The 16060-nt window shown below is 35.2% G+C and overlaps 1 protein-coding gene across 1 annotated transcript; it reads left to right on the top strand.

The window, feature by feature from the left end:
* Positions 1–1796: 1796 nt before the first annotated feature.
* sri (sorcin) lies at positions 1797–11650 on the top strand. Its single transcript, XM_051718087.1, has 8 exons — positions 1797–1943; positions 5698–5766; positions 6140–6209; positions 7810–7853; positions 7993–8140; positions 8573–8686; positions 8913–8971; positions 10138–11650. Exons 1-8 carry the CDS (start codon positions 1902–1904, stop codon positions 10162–10164), a joined length of 573 nt encoding a protein of 190 aa, XP_051574047.1. The 5' UTR covers positions 1797–1901; the 3' UTR covers positions 10165–11650.
* Positions 11651–16060: the final 4410 nt, after the last annotated feature.

The raw sequence follows: 16060 nt of genomic DNA, 5'->3' as shown, positions 1-16060 counted from the left end.
GACAGTCTTGAACACTTCCTGTCACGTACCCGCGCACTCAAGTGGCCAAGACCGCAAGTGTGGGTATTGGAACAGGGCCTGTATATAAAGATGGACGACAAGAAAGCTCTCCGAAAGTGAGGCCAAAACATCTTGATCGCCTCCTGGTGGCTGGCTGCAGTATAGGTCATAAACCCCACCCCTCCATGTTAGCGGATGGGACATGAGCCAAATTAAAAAATCAAAGTACACCTCAAATAATTTTTTCCCAAAGATGTTTTCTGTCATTTTAGGTAGTTCTTATCACATTGATGTATGTTCAAGTGTTCATTTTTCTGATAAGTTTGGTTTTAATTAGTTATTTGATGCTATAAAACGGGGTGTGACATCATGATTGACAGCTATGATTGACAGCTTCTCTGAGTAAAGTAGTCAGAGAGACACCTGCAGATGAAAGGTTAAATTTAACTTTCCATAACTGTGATTGTCTGCAGTAAACTGTACTAACCGACCTAAGGGATCTGAGGGATCATTGCAATTTTTTCGGTAAGTTACATTTTTGCTTTGTAAGCTAATCAGTAAATTAATGTTATTAGCTTGCTAAAACAACAAGCAGTCTAACGTTAGCTATGTGGAAAAAAGCAGGTGATCGGTAGCTAGCAGTTACTAACTGTTTTTTTATTTTAGAAAATAATATGGTAAAAATCTGAATTATACTCAGTCTAAAGATACCGCAGCTCCACCCACGATCACTACTGCGCAGACTCGGGCTCCAAATGACGTCATCAGCACATGATGGCAGCGCACATTTCCTGTGTCATGATAAATTGAGTCCGCCCAATAAATCGAGTCCCCATATGACATCACAGTGATTCCATTGGCTCAAAGAGCTAGTAATGGGTACTCTATTCAGTGCCTGATTAAAAATCTTACAAATTCACTTTATGGTATATGCAGTTTTAACTATGTAAATACGACACTTAATGTCTTTTAAATCATATGTTACACATAATAATATATAACTGAAGTTATAGATTGTGAAATTAAAGATGTGTCATTGTTTGTGTTTTTCAGTCAGCCTAGACTTCAATGACATGCTATCACGATAACATGACCGTTTTTTGCTCAGGCATTACAAACGGTTACCCCCATGAGGATTCAATTAATCATGACACCGGGATATTCTGGCTTCATTTTTATACAGTGGGTGGAGATGCGTCGTCCATCTTTATATACAGTCTATGACATGAATAGGGAAAGACCAAAATCTCCAAAACGTTGGTCAAAATTATGATCAAAGAACATATTATAAATCAGTCAGACTTTAAATTTGACAAAAATTGTATCATAAATTGTGCTTCTTTAGCGCAGATCGGGTGAAAATTCACTATTTTTCAGGCTGGTCCAGCTAATGCACATGTGTATTCTCGAGCTGACTGACAGCTAACATCTGTATCTAAAAGGTGTTTGGCTCTTTTACCTGTCTGCCATACTGACTTCTACATCCGCCATACCGAGCGTTCCAATTTCTCCCATAACTTTAAGACAAGTGGCCCGTCTCTGAGTAAACAGTCTTTGGTCACCTCAAGGGCGTTATCATTGTATTTGTGCATTTACACGCATTTGACCAGCAGGTGTCGCCAGTGCGCTGGATGTTTCTGAACAGTCAATATATTTTCAAAATGATCGTTTTAATCGATTCAAAGCTTCAAAAGCACTCCTACACTTGAAAGAATATAAATGTTCGAATAAGTTGTATCTAATATCATATCGCATGTCAAAAGAGCAAGCTAGTGTTTGTTTGTGGTTGTGTTTAAAGAGACACTCCCATTACCGGGAGAGGGCGGAGATAACAATCCACAGACATTAACAGCATCAACTTCATTATCAGAAAGTCGCAAGAGAAAATTTGCAGTTTTAAAATGAATTATCAGGGATACGGCGCACCAGCTGCTGCGGGTGGGGTAAGATCTTCTATCACTGGGGTGTAGTAGACTATATGAACTGATATTATAGACGCAAGATTCATGTGAAACAGTCTCGGCACTGATTCAGTACATAGTCATGTCTTTTAATGAATGAGTCGAATGTAGACAATGTAGAATGTTTTTACTCTAGTATGCCCATAGCAGAATTGGTCATGTTTATATCTTAAAATAACATTACAGCTATCAAACCGCATTCTGTTCTATCAAACTAATAGACCTTTTCCACAGACTGTGATGACGCATTTCCGCCTTTTTTATCAACGTAAATTTCGCATTTTTATTTATTTTTTTTTTAAATTATAGATTTTTTAAAAAAAAATATTGAGTGTAAATTTATAACATTATGCTTTGTGTTTTATTACCCTGGAATTAGTTCTAAAAACTGAATTTCCACAGTTGTGAGGGGTTTCTGTTACAGCTGCAGAGAGTGACCAGTAATCCACCACGCTCTGTTTTGTATCTTCTGGAAAGTCATTCTTTGTGTGAAAAAGGTCTATTGTAAAATGAAGTCACCAGCTCAGTGATTTAAACTGGGTGTGTAGTGCTGTAGGTCACCAGTTGCCCTTTATCAAGAGACTTCATCTCAGACTGCACCTGGAATAAGTGCCAGCTAAAAGAACCGGAACATTTGTTAACATTAGTTAATGCTTTAGGTATCATGAACAAACAATGAACAATATATTTCTTACAGCATTTATTAATCTTTGTTAGTGTTAGTTAATAAAAATACAATTGTTCATTGTTAGTTCATGTTAGTTCATAGTGCATTAACTAATGTTAACAAATGCAACTTTTGATTTTAAAAATGTATTAGTATATGTTGAAAGTAACATTAAATAAGATTAATAAATGCTGTAAAAGTATTGTACACTGTTAGTTCATGTTAACTAATGTTGTTCACTAATGTTAACAAATGGAACTTTATTGTAAATGTTCCTGTGGAACTAGTTAACTCACCATGAAAGCACAAAGTAACAAATGTTCATAAAAAAGTCTGGACTCTTTTTGAATTTTGAACAAAAGTTTAAATTTTCTTAATCGGCTCCACATGAATGAAATTAGTTACATCAACATAATTTTAGTTTGTTAAATTAAGCTTTTAACATCAGGTTCAGTGTCTTGCACAATTTCACAATGGTGAGAGATCATAGATTACTCTTTGTGGGCAATTCACCCAAAGCCAAGGAATGGCAAGTTCCGATGACATCATCCAATCTTACTTCATCATGTGACAGCATCAAATCAAGTCCCAAATATTTGAATTAATTCCTGACAATATCAATACGTGCTGCAGCAGCCATCCTCAAAGGTCACATTTAAGCACCTATTTACACACTATATACTCTTGAAAAGCAGCTTCATATGACTCATTCAAATACATAGGTCACTTGTACTGCTCATACTGAAGCCATATGACAAATTGAAATGCAAGCACAGGTAGAACGATAGTTGAGAGTAAAACAACAAAAATAGAACAGCACCAGACCAAATACGACCACACGCATCTAAAGATAAACCACATAGCTTCGTCTATAACCCAGCAAATTAGAAAGTTGCTGTTATAAATAAAACAATAAAGCCAAGTCTTACCTTCTGATGAGCTTAATTTCTTTTCATTTGAAAAGCAATCAATAAATCCATTCATTTAAATTTATTAAAATTTATTTATTGGCTCCATTATTTAAAATAGTTTAATACTGGTGTAAATGTTAACAAATTAAACTAAAACAGTGTTGCCTTTAAGTGTTTCTCCTAAACATTGTTCAAGAGCTATTTATAAAAGAAGAGTAATAAAATAAAGAACAGAGTAGACAGTGCTTTCACTGCATGCAGTTCACCATGAGATAGGAGCGCTCTTTAGAACATGCGCAGACTTACGCATGTAACCGCGGCTGTTAGTCAAACAAACAGTGCGCGGGTATGGAACTGAGTCAGTTAGAATTGATTCGTGAGGCGAAATAATTTAAAACTGTTAATCCTGTGGGGGCCTGGGTAGCTCAGCAAGTAAAGACACTGACTACCACACCTGGAGTCGCAAGTTCGAATCTAGGGCGTGTTGAATGACTCCAGTCAGGCTTCCTAAGCAACCAATTGGCCTGGTTGCTAGGGTGGGTAGAGTCACATTGGGTTAACCTCCTCATGGTCACTATAATGTGGTTCTCGCTCTCAGTGGGGTGCATGGTGAGCTGTGCATGGATGCAGCGGAGAATAGTGTGAAGCCTCCACACGCTAAATTTTTCATGAACAATTGTAAAATGAAGTAATTATATGGAGACCCACACAAACATGTGTACTCAATTCCATATTGCAATGTTACCTATTAATTTTTGCATATTTGTTTGTTTTTGAGTAGTCTGTGGGCAATATAAACATTTTATTTTATTGAAAAACCTTGTTTTTGAAAATTGTAAATTATTCGTTTGTGCTATGACTCTCAAAAAAATGCATCAACCAAAAATTAAAAAATTGGCTTCTTAGGGGCCTGGGTAGCTCGCATGTACGAATCCAGGGCGTGTTGAGTGACTCCAGTCAGGCTTCCTAAGCAACCAATTGGCCCGGTTGCTGGGGTGGGTAGAGTCACATGGGGTAACCTTGTGGTCGCTATAATGTGGTTCGCTCTCGGTGGGGCGTGTGGTGAGTTGTGCATAGATGCCTGAAGCCTCCACATGCGTTAGGTCTCCGCGGTAACGCACTCAACAAACCACGTGATAAGATGCGCGGATTGACGGTCTCAGATGAGGAGGCGACTGAGATTCGTCCTCCGCCACCCAGATTGAGGCGAGTCACTACACCACCACGAGGACTTAGAGCGCATTGGGAATTGGGCATTCCAAATTGGGGAGAAAAAAAAACAACTGTTAATCCTGTAATTAATATATATTCCTTTGCACTGACCAGGCAGCCTGCTTGTGGGGTTTGAAACTAAAACATTTCAGATCTTCCACCACTAAACCAGTCCACAATATTGAGCATAGTCTTTTTACTCCCTTTTCTTATTTATATCTTAATTATACATTCTTATTCTACAAAAATTATGTCAATACAATATGAAATTACTCATTTCGCAAGCCAAATTTCATCATTCTTTTGTTTTTATTTCTAAGTCTGTGAATAATGTATTTCCATTAGTACCTTACATCGAACCATAAACGAAACGAAAAAGAAGTTATGATGACAAAACAGTTTGTCAGTTAATGTCGTGTGACCGAGAGATTAGTGGATGTAGGTTTACATCTCACAAGGACTGATCCATGAACTATCACCATTTTAATGTCAAGATACTGAACCTGTAATAAGGGACTTTTAAACACTTTGAATTCTTTACATAAACTTTATTCCATTACATTAAATCTACATGAACAAATTATGTTTTCCAAACAAGAATTAACGAACAAAACCTGTTTGAACTAACAAATGAATTAATGTGGAACTATATTGTGTAACTAAAAGTTCAACACATTTGAATGATGTAAATTCAGTGTTGAGGAGTGGAGTTCACACCTCTCGCCCACAGAATGTGCAGATGCTCACTTCAGAATTGGATCTTGTTAGTGTGAGATGAGCGCATAATAAAACTACTCTCTCAATAAAGCCTTGAAACAGTGTGCCAATATTTTTTCTTATAATATCTCATTAGGTTTACAAACAATTAACACATTTCTAATTGTAATGGGCGGAACACCCATGTTAGGTACTAAATCTGAGGTGTTTGCCCCCATCCTCCCTGTAGTTTGCAGGTGGATTTCCTGGCCAGCAGCAGGACCCGCTGTACGGATACTTCGTTGCAGTTGCTGGTCAAGTAAGAGGCTCTTTCATTTGCTCTGCCAATGTTATTGTTTACAAATGAGAAGTTTGCATCATTAATGAGACACATTTACACATGACACAATTTACTGTTTTATTTTCTGTAGTTTCAGAACGAATAACTACATTCTCCGCAGATATCTGCTTGGTGTTAATCTTTTTGATCACGCACACACATTGTGCACTTTAATGCTGAATGTGAAACCAGCTTCAGTCTGTAAACCTTAAATTATTAGCTTTTTTTGTTTCTGTGATATTAGTAGTATTTCATTTAGGCACCCCAAATTTAATGACTTTAATGTCTACTAGAATATTATAGTAGACATTAGTATAATATAGTTTAGTATATATTTGTTTTTGTTGTTTAGGATGGCCAAATATCTGCAGAAGAACTTCAAACTTGTTTGACCCAGGCCAACTTCTCTGGTGGCTACAGACGTAAGACACTGACAAATGTATCTTAATTTAATAGTGTTGTACACAGTTTCTCACACAGTTGTTTTAAACTCCAGGAATTGTTTTTTTTAAGTGTTAATCTTCAAAACTTAGTACAAAACTCACACCTGTGACTAAACCTTTTAGTTGTTCTTTCAAAACTTGCTATCATGCTTTTATCAGAGTTGTTCATGTTTGCATAATCATTGTTTCCAAACACAAGATTATTTTGACGTAATGAGAACATTTGATTTAATCACAATAATACAAGAGAATGATGATCTTTCAATTGTCATTTTAAAAATTAACAATTTATTCAGTAGCAAACAATGCAAGAATCATGTTTCAAGTCACTCTTAAAGGTGCTGAATGAAAAATGTTACAGTACTGTAATGTACACTATGCTTAAAGTACATGTATGAATTGATATAAATTCCATAATTCCTGTAATATCTGTCCAATGTGTTATCAAAATGTGTGAAAAAGATATGCCACTGTCATGAGGTTTTGTGCCAGTCCTGACAGTAGAGTGAGTATACTGCCACCACTGTACAGTAAATGATACTGGAAGAATTTTGAAACAAGTACTTGCACTAAACACACATACCAGATGTGTGGTAAACAATTGTGGTTACTACATGAGATAAAATTGGCAATAATGAAAGAAGAATTCATGATGTTATCCTGCTTTGAATAATCAGACCTGTTGATAATCTAGCAATATACAACGACTCACTGATTAACCATTAAGGTCAGTTGGATGAAATGATAGTCAAATGAATGACAGCCAATGCAAATTAAAAGTTTTATGTTGACAGCATTATGAAAACCAGTTACTTTAAATGCAAGATAGATGAAATACAAGCTGTAGTGAAAAAGATACTGCAGAATTTTGTGTATTAGTACTAAGAGTTTTGTAAATTTACCACTTCTGAAAATAGTACCAAAGAAAAAAAATAAATAAATAAATAAATGACACATTATACCTTTAATTAGTTTGACTGATATTTACAGATTTCACACTTTTCTACTAAATAAATTATTGGTTATATAATATTAGTCTACCAATTATTGGCAGCATGTGTTGGGTTTTTAAAGGTGCATTCTTTGAAACTTTGAATAGCATTTTCTTTTTTAATATGTTGAAAATAATGTACACTCACATCAGATGAAGACGTAACTCATTGGGTAGCTCAATAAAAGCAGTTTAATTTTACACTGAGCGGGTCGCCCCCTCATGGGCGCTGCCATGTTGACAGCACATGACATTGTGTCATGCACATACAGTGAGCAAAATTTTTTTGTATTGAATCCAAGAATGACCATTATACAGATGTGTGTAGTATGAGATGGAGAAAAACACTGACTAAAAGTAACAAAACAGAAGATAGACAAACATATTTGGTGTGATGCGGCAACAGTTAGTAAACAAACTTGGAGCATCCAGGACGACAGGTCTACATGTCGACTGATGCACACTTTCATATAAAAATAGTCGTTAGCATTATTGTTTTGAATCAACACTATCGGTTGATTTCTACAAATAAGCTGAGAAGTTAATCACAGATTTATTACTTCCTAACATTCATTTTGTGTCTTTCAGCTTTCAATATTGAGACGTGTCGGCTGATGGTCAGCATGCTTGATGTATCCTCACTCACACTAACACCACTGAATCATTTCAAACCTGTTACAGTTTATAAAACTGAATGCATAGGATTTCATTAATACTGTGCCCTTTTAATGGATTAAAACTGGAATATTCCATAACTTAGCTGATCACCAGAGAGACATGTCTTGCTCAATGGGCTTCAATGAGTTTAAGGAGTTGTGGGCGGTGCTGAACGGCTGGAAGCAGCACTTTATGAGTATTGACAGGGACAGGAGCGGTACAGTTGACCCACAGGAAATGAACCAGGCCATCACTTCCATGGGTAAAACTTCATAAACTGGCTTCATACCATGTGACAGACATTTGGTTTTAGACCATTGAAAATGGGTCAAATTTAACAGTTTATGTTTGGAGCCACATTGAGAGCCCATATCTTTGGGATTAAACCATGAAGACCCTTAAAGTGAAGATGCACAAAGGAACCAGAATCTAAAAGGATATTAAGATAGTTTTAGGCACTGCAACTTTGGAAAAACAAAGTTGTTTTTCTCTTTTTCTGACACACCATTGGCATATAATGCAACATTTCATTAGTAGACCTAACTATTTCTTTGCAACAATAAAATGTAACTGTTCCAACCACCTTGCTAAGGTTAAATTTCTTTATGTAGGACCCATTTTGAATGTGAATAAATTGTATTATGTGGATATGAAGGTCCTTGTGGCTGTTGGACACATTGTCATGTGTGTTCAGGTTACAGGTTGAGTCCTCAGGCCATGAACGCTATAATAAAGCGTTACAGCTCTAATGGAAAGATCTCGTTTGATGATTATGTTGCATGCTGCGTCAAAATGAGGAGCTTGACTGGTGAGTTGTATGAAGAATCTTCTTGCTTTTATAAATCTTTTAAATACGTTTTGTTTGCAAATGGGGCTTTTTATTTAATGAAACTCTAGGCTTTTTAAGTGTAATTTGGAACTGGCAGAAACTTTTCAATTGATTTCACTGTTTAAAAATCAATGTATTTATGATGATTAATCAATGTGAAATGTACAGTAAGTGAATCTCTTTATTGTAAAACTTTCTTGTGTAGACCTGTTCAGAAAGAGGGACCAGGCTCAACAGGGAATGGCAACATTTCAATATGATGATGTAAGTCTTCATGGACATTTATGCACTCTGAAGGCCTAACTGTATTGTTTTAGGGCAGGAGGACCTGTTTTCCAAAATCATCTTTAGGACAGTGTATTAGCCAGTGTTGGGGAAGCCACTTTTAAACTGTTTCTTCCCTATCTATAAACTACTTATAACTTAAACTACAGTCAAGCTACTCTTTTAAAAAAGTATTAACAACACTACAATCTACAAAAGTAGCATGGTTTTACTATAGTGACCTTAGTTTAACCATGGCATTAGTGGCAAAACATAGTAACCTCAAAATTAACCTGGTTACTACAATATTACTAAACTAAAGCCATGTTTTCTTTGTGGGTACTACAGTATTTTTGTAGTAAAACCATGGTTAATCGTATCAAAATCAAAAAGAGTCAATTAACTAAATGTTTCACTTCAAAAAACAAGGCAAGGTCTTTTTAAGGTTGCTCTGGCTCAAGTGAATCAGTGAATCATTTATGTGAACTAGTTCACTTACATGAACCGTCCAAAAGAACAGACGCTCTAAAATGAATACGAGTTCCCAATGCTAGTCATTTATTGTAACTGGAAGAGAACGGTTCAGGTGAGTTTGATGTGACACATATAGTGTTTTGTGAGGCTACAGCACTACTCGTTGGAAAAAGAAGCTTGTTATGCTACTGAAAAATTTTGTCAAGTTAGTTGCGTTGCTATTTTTAGTGAACTACTCCCCAAGACTGGTATTAGCCTGTAAATCAACATATGATAGATAGCACAGTTTTAGTACAGCAAATAAACTGAGCATAAAACAAACATTAAATCAAAGACACAGGAATCGTTTTTATATAACATACTTTTAATATACACTTCCAGGTTAGTTTTTAAAATAAAGAAATTGTCATGAACATCATGTTCAATTTTGTACACAACAAATATCTGTTTATTGAGTTTATCTGAGGCCCAATCAGCTCTTTACTCAAACAAGACAATCTTCAAATCAGATTTTTCTACTTAAACTGAAACATGAGGGAAAAAAAGAGAATGGTTATAATGTGGCTAATAGTTCTGTGACAGCTGGTGTGAATAATGTAGATATTAAAGATGTGTTGGATTGCATTTAAAGACTGCAGATGTCACTACAGTATATTATTATTTTAATCTCTTTCTTACATCTCTTTTCATAGTTCATCCAGTGCACCATGAGCATCTGAGAGAAGGCTTTGGGTTCATACTAAGCTGCAAAAACAGAAAAATGCCACTTTTTTTAACAGTTTATTTACATGATATACTTACAAATACCTTTTTTTTTTTTTTTTTTTTTTGTGGCCTTATGCATACTACCATTATTCAGAATTACTATTACATTAGCAATGTCAATATACTACTAACAGTCTAACCACTTATACAAAAATATAACTAAGGTTGTGGATTTGGATTGGATGTGTGGATTTATATCCTTGTATCATAACAATTGAAACTCTGTGAATAGTTTTACTCCATGATAAATTCCACAAAAAAAAAATAAAAAATTTCAAAATGCCACTTTACATTTTGAGTCATTTCAAAAATATTGTGTCAGCACCTTATATACAGTATAAACTGCAATTTATGTCTATGACATGTTCAGTCAGAAGTAGTTAGTTCAATTTCAAATATGATCAATATCTATTGTATGTATTGCTGAATAAAGGGAAAATATATTTTGTCACCAAAGAATTCATGACCATACAGTCACTGTCTGTTTCATTTATACTGAGTGAATTCTTGTGAAATATAAAACCATTTATGACATTCTTTAAACAACAGGACCTGTTCTACAGAGACTTGTAATAACGTGAGTGTGTATTATTTCATTTACAATACACAGGAAACATGAATCTGATTGACTAACCCCACTAACCTCAATATGGCAGTTTTTAGTTGTTTTTTTTTTTACATTTGGTTAGAGGTATTTCTCAATACGGAGTACACTTTTTCTAAACCCTTCACAAAGTTCTCCAATGACCAGATTGATATCAAAATCAACTCAATCAGCTATGAAGTTGTGCAAAATGGGTTGTAGATACACAGTAAAATCGAAAAAGTTGACCTTACCTGACCAGATTTGAAAGGCAATTAATTTGCATGCTTAAACATTCTTTTGGCTCAAGTACAGTGAACTTGACTTTAAGCACAGTTAACTAGTAAAAAGTAGACTTAGAGAAATGATTTGTATCTGTGACTAAACAGTTTTGCAGTGGTTGAGTTTGAGTAAGAAATGTTTCCATGATTTATTAAAGATCTGCTTACTGAATGTATTTTATGTGAAAGCAATGGAAAACGATTCATCGTTTGGACTGTCAATATTGTGCACTCAGTATTGTGAAATGCATGTGTGAGCACTTGTAAAAACTGTAATACGATTCTTATCTGATCAAAGTGTTTAGAGCTTTTTATGGATTTCCTACAAAACGTCAGCTTTGTTTTTTTCCCTTATTTACTCAGTAAATGTCATGAAGCCAGTGTTAATTTAAGAAGTCTTATTTGTATTTTACTTCAAATGACCAATCACGTTTTCAAATTTCTGTTCCAACCAGGCATAAAGGTGATTTGTCTTTTTTCAGATACAGTTACAGTACTAAACTGTGTGTTATAAGTTAATAAATTGTGTATTTCATTTTTACATTCATAGTTCAATTAAAGATTTTAAAAGTTCAATGCACTGCTTTTGTTTATCACAATTATCCAGCTGTCTGTGGCCATTCTTGTTAGAGCACAGAACTTTTAATTCTTGTTGAGTCAGGCTTACAACTGTTTTCAATAAAATAAGTTGATATTCTGAATTCAGATGTCACATACAGAATATTGATGCCCTTTAAGGACCTTCTTAACATTTAATATATCATCAGGAAGATGAAAGTGAAAAATAAGCACAAGTGAAAATGTTATTTCACATTATGTATCCCTTAATAATGACAGAAATATGAAAATCCAAATCCATTAGAAGGAAATGTGATCATTTCAAGAACTGCATGCATTTTTGAAGAAGGCCATTGGACAGAAACACTGCTGTTAAAAAAATAGAAGTTTGCACGTGACTCTTTTGCCTACACATTTGTTTGTCTATACACACCTGCCTGTATTTGTTTAGTTGTATGAGGCGTGTTTGTTCTTATTCAAGAATTACATCAGCAGGCTATTTTGAGATGAGCAAGTTCTGCGCAAAACCGATCACCAGTGATCACCGGCAGTGCATGCTTGTTACAAATCTGTCTGACTTGCTGTGATGCCTTGACGACGGATGTCAAAAAATACTAGAGAGCGAGGTGGCCACAGTATTTAGAGCCAGGGGAAAAGATTCTACTAGCTGCAGGAACTGGAAACACTGATAAATAACTTGCTGACGACACAGCCGAATGCTCATTGGCTTAAACAACCGTGATGCTTTGTTCTTTTCCAAAATGTTTGATTTTTTTAAAACCCTGATATCATGTTTTAATGTGTATAAATTATGTGTGACTATTCCCAACACTCCAAAATCATACTTGGAGGCCCCCACACACACCACCTCCAACACTCCCTTCCCTCTCAGGCCACTAGGGTGACCCCTATAACTGTCTATTTGAGCCATAACAGCTGCAAGTCTTACATTAGTATATTTTTTAAAAAGTAAATAAAATAAAAATTAAAAAACTACCTTGTGGCTCAGGGGCCCTAAAAGGCAGCTTATACCACTTATAGCTAGAAATGGCCCTACGCTGACAATGCGATCTCTGTATGCAATATGTGATTGTTATAATTTTTCTAAAATATCTTAAATACGTGTTTTTACTCAAATAAAAATGGATGAAAAAGACATGGCTTTTGGGGGCAATTTAATAACAGGTACATTGGGTGACTTGTTCATTATATTCAGTTTTAAAGTAATTGTTTTCCATATGAGGTTACTGTATGTAGAGCGTTTCTTTTTTTAAACACTGTTTTCGGTAGAGGAAAACACTGTTCTAGTGTGGATGAGAGCCATAATAATAGCAAATTAATGTGTTTTCAAATGAAAACTTATTAGTTTGGATGTTGCCTAGGCACGAGGAGAATTCATGATTTACAAAAGTATAAACAATTCTGGATTCAGTGGATAATGTACTTTGTTCAAAACTAATGCAGGAATATTTTCTGTGTGGGCCTTCATACAACTATATTTCTGAGGTAAAAGCATGTTTTTGTAGAAATTCCTTAAAGTGTCATGAAACCCCAAAACAATGGCATTCTTTTTAGATGTTACCGGATATTTACAGGTCGCACATCATTAAAAACAACTATAGCACTCAATATGTTTATTGTTAAAGGTAAAGGGGTAATTTTTTTAGCCATTTCGTTATTCCAGTTTAAAAAAACTTTAGGCAGTGTCATGAAATATAAGGTATATGTGTAAACTCTGAGTTGTGATTTTAATTTCTCATCAGAATGTACCACAGTCCAAAACCAGATGGGAGGGAGCATGTTTGTTGGCCGCAGATCTGCTGCTCACGTTCCAAAAATGAAGCAGCTGTTTGCATAGACACAAACAGTCCCTTGCACCTTCTCTGTAAGTTTGATCATGGACAGGAAAACATGACAACTTGTTCAAAAACAGAAGGCAATGATGAAAACCAATAACTCAAAGTCATGTGAACTCTCTTTTTAGTATCTTTACATTGTGCGGAAGTTACAAGGATTTTAGCCCAAAGGGTTTACTGGTGCTCCGTTATGAAGACAACTAAGTTTAAATACTCTAACTTTACATAGACAAGTTTAGTAAACAATTTTTATCACCCCAGTCTCATGTAAAAAGGAATGATGTTCAAGCTTTGTTGCTATACTTTTGAAACAGTGTGTATATACAGACACCTCCCCATCGCTCTGTAGAAAATCAACTAATGACTGATGAACCGAATGTGTTTTACTGCAGGTTTGAAAAGCCATGTCTCACACCTCTCCCCCACTCTGATCTTCACTTCACACACACACACACCATCACCTCTTGGAACCCCACTCCTCCCCCTCCTGCTACTCAGTCTGCACTTATGATCTGTGAGGAGGATGTGTGACGGGTCTTTCGGAAACAAAAGTTTAGGAAAGCTTCAGGCCCAGATGATTATCTAATCAGCCAATTGTGTGGCAGCAGTGCAATGCATTAAAATCAAGCAGATATGGGTCAGGAGCTTCAGTTATTGTTCACATCAACCATCAGAATGTAGAAAACGTGTGATCTCGGTGATTTGGACTGTGGCATGATTGTTGGTGCCAGACAGGTTGGTCTGAGTATTTCTGTAAATGCTGATCTCCTGGGATTTTCACACACAACAGTCTCTAGAGCAGGGGTCTCAAACTACCTGGGAGCCACTAGTCAGGTGGTATTCTTCATTGAGGGCCATATATATAAATATATATATTAGGGATATCAATTTAAAGTGTTGTAAATTTAAAGTTTTGTAAATGTACACAATTAACCTTGTCCTGGACCGTAATAAGGAATATTCCTTATATCTGAGCAATTCAAGCTTGGGGTACCACCTGTTTTCGCAAAGGGGCAGTAAGCAAAACTCGCTGTATAGGCAACGCACAGCTAATACAGACAGAGAACAAACCGCACTTACTGTACCAAAGTCAGACAACACAAGATGAGTACAAGTTGTTGCATTCAAACAGCTTGTTGGAGCGCAAATCTGAACGCAGGGATCTCAAGACATGTTTTTCTAAGTTTGAAGCTTTGTTTAACTTGACACAGTGACCTAAAAACGGTACATTTATGAAGCGATGCAACCGAGACACTCCAAAAGCGTCCATCTGACGCAGGTGTACATTGACGCGTCAAGCCCTTATAATAAATCTCGGACTGATTGACAAATTCAATAGCAAAATGGATTGCTATGAACTGTAGGCCAATGATAGGCTTATGTTCAATAATATGGAATAAATAAATACTTTATTTTGCATTCTAAAGCTGCTACTTTTATTGTCTTTTTTAATGCTTTACTTGTGTGCCAAAATACATTGCATTTTAATTATCTGTATTTTTATTTTTAGAATATATACTGTATATATTTTATTTATAATTATACAAATATAACTATTTATAATTAATCATTATTTATTGAATTATTGTTATGAGGGACTTTTTTAGCAAATACTTATGTATGCAATTAATTGTGATTAATCGGTATACCATGTAATTAACCATGTAATTAATCTGATTACAAATTGTAATCGATTGACAGCCCTATATATATATATATATATATATATATATATATATATATATATATATATATATATATATACACACAGTATATACAGTGTATAATATATATATATATATATATATATATATATATATATATATATATATATATATATATATTAAATATATATTTAATTACTTTTCTTAATGTTTTATAAGTTATTAAAAAAACACACACAAAAAAAAAACAGTCTGTTGTGAAAAAGTAACCACTTTTAAGTGCACAAAATTATATTTTGTGTAATACCCACCAAAACTTTAGTCTTCCTGCTGTGCCCAGGTGAACTTCCCTGAAGATCATATTTTATTTGTGTCGTAGTAGGCTATATTTGATGTTATCTCGATACAGTCAATATTTTCAGTTAAAAATAGTAAGTGTGAGTCTAATGAAGGTGTTCTATTTAATAATTCACACAGCACGCACAAAGAGTAAGTGAGCGAGAGAGAATTCTACTGCCAGAATAACCATATAAAGGACACATAAAAACTTGAAAACTGATGCGCAGTATGAAATACACAGAATATATAATAGTCCTAACTGTAGAAAGCACATCGATATGAAGACAAAGACAAATCCTACACATTTCCAGCCAGTTTTGAAATCCCAGCCAGACAGGTTTTTCAGGTCCGAAAAAGAGGACATGTCTGTGTAAAAGAGGACGTTTGGTCATCCTACATCTCACATTCAAATATTATTTCTTTTGCCGTGGCTCTGTGGACTGACTGAATCGCGCTCTTTTAGTATTGGGCAGTTATATCCTACAATTGATGCGTGGACAGATGTTCTCAGAGTTGAGTGACTCTTCTCTCCCTCACAGGTATCTAGCAAACTGATCTGGGCTGCGTTT

This window comes from Myxocyprinus asiaticus, chromosome 15 (genome assembly GCF_019703515.2).
Source record: "Myxocyprinus asiaticus isolate MX2 ecotype Aquarium Trade chromosome 15, UBuf_Myxa_2, whole genome shotgun sequence".
In the NCBI taxonomy this organism is placed as follows: Eukaryota; Metazoa; Chordata; class Actinopteri; order Cypriniformes; family Catostomidae; genus Myxocyprinus; species Myxocyprinus asiaticus.
Note: the sequence above shows the minus strand (reverse complement) of the source record. Positions and strands in the feature narration are given on the sequence as shown.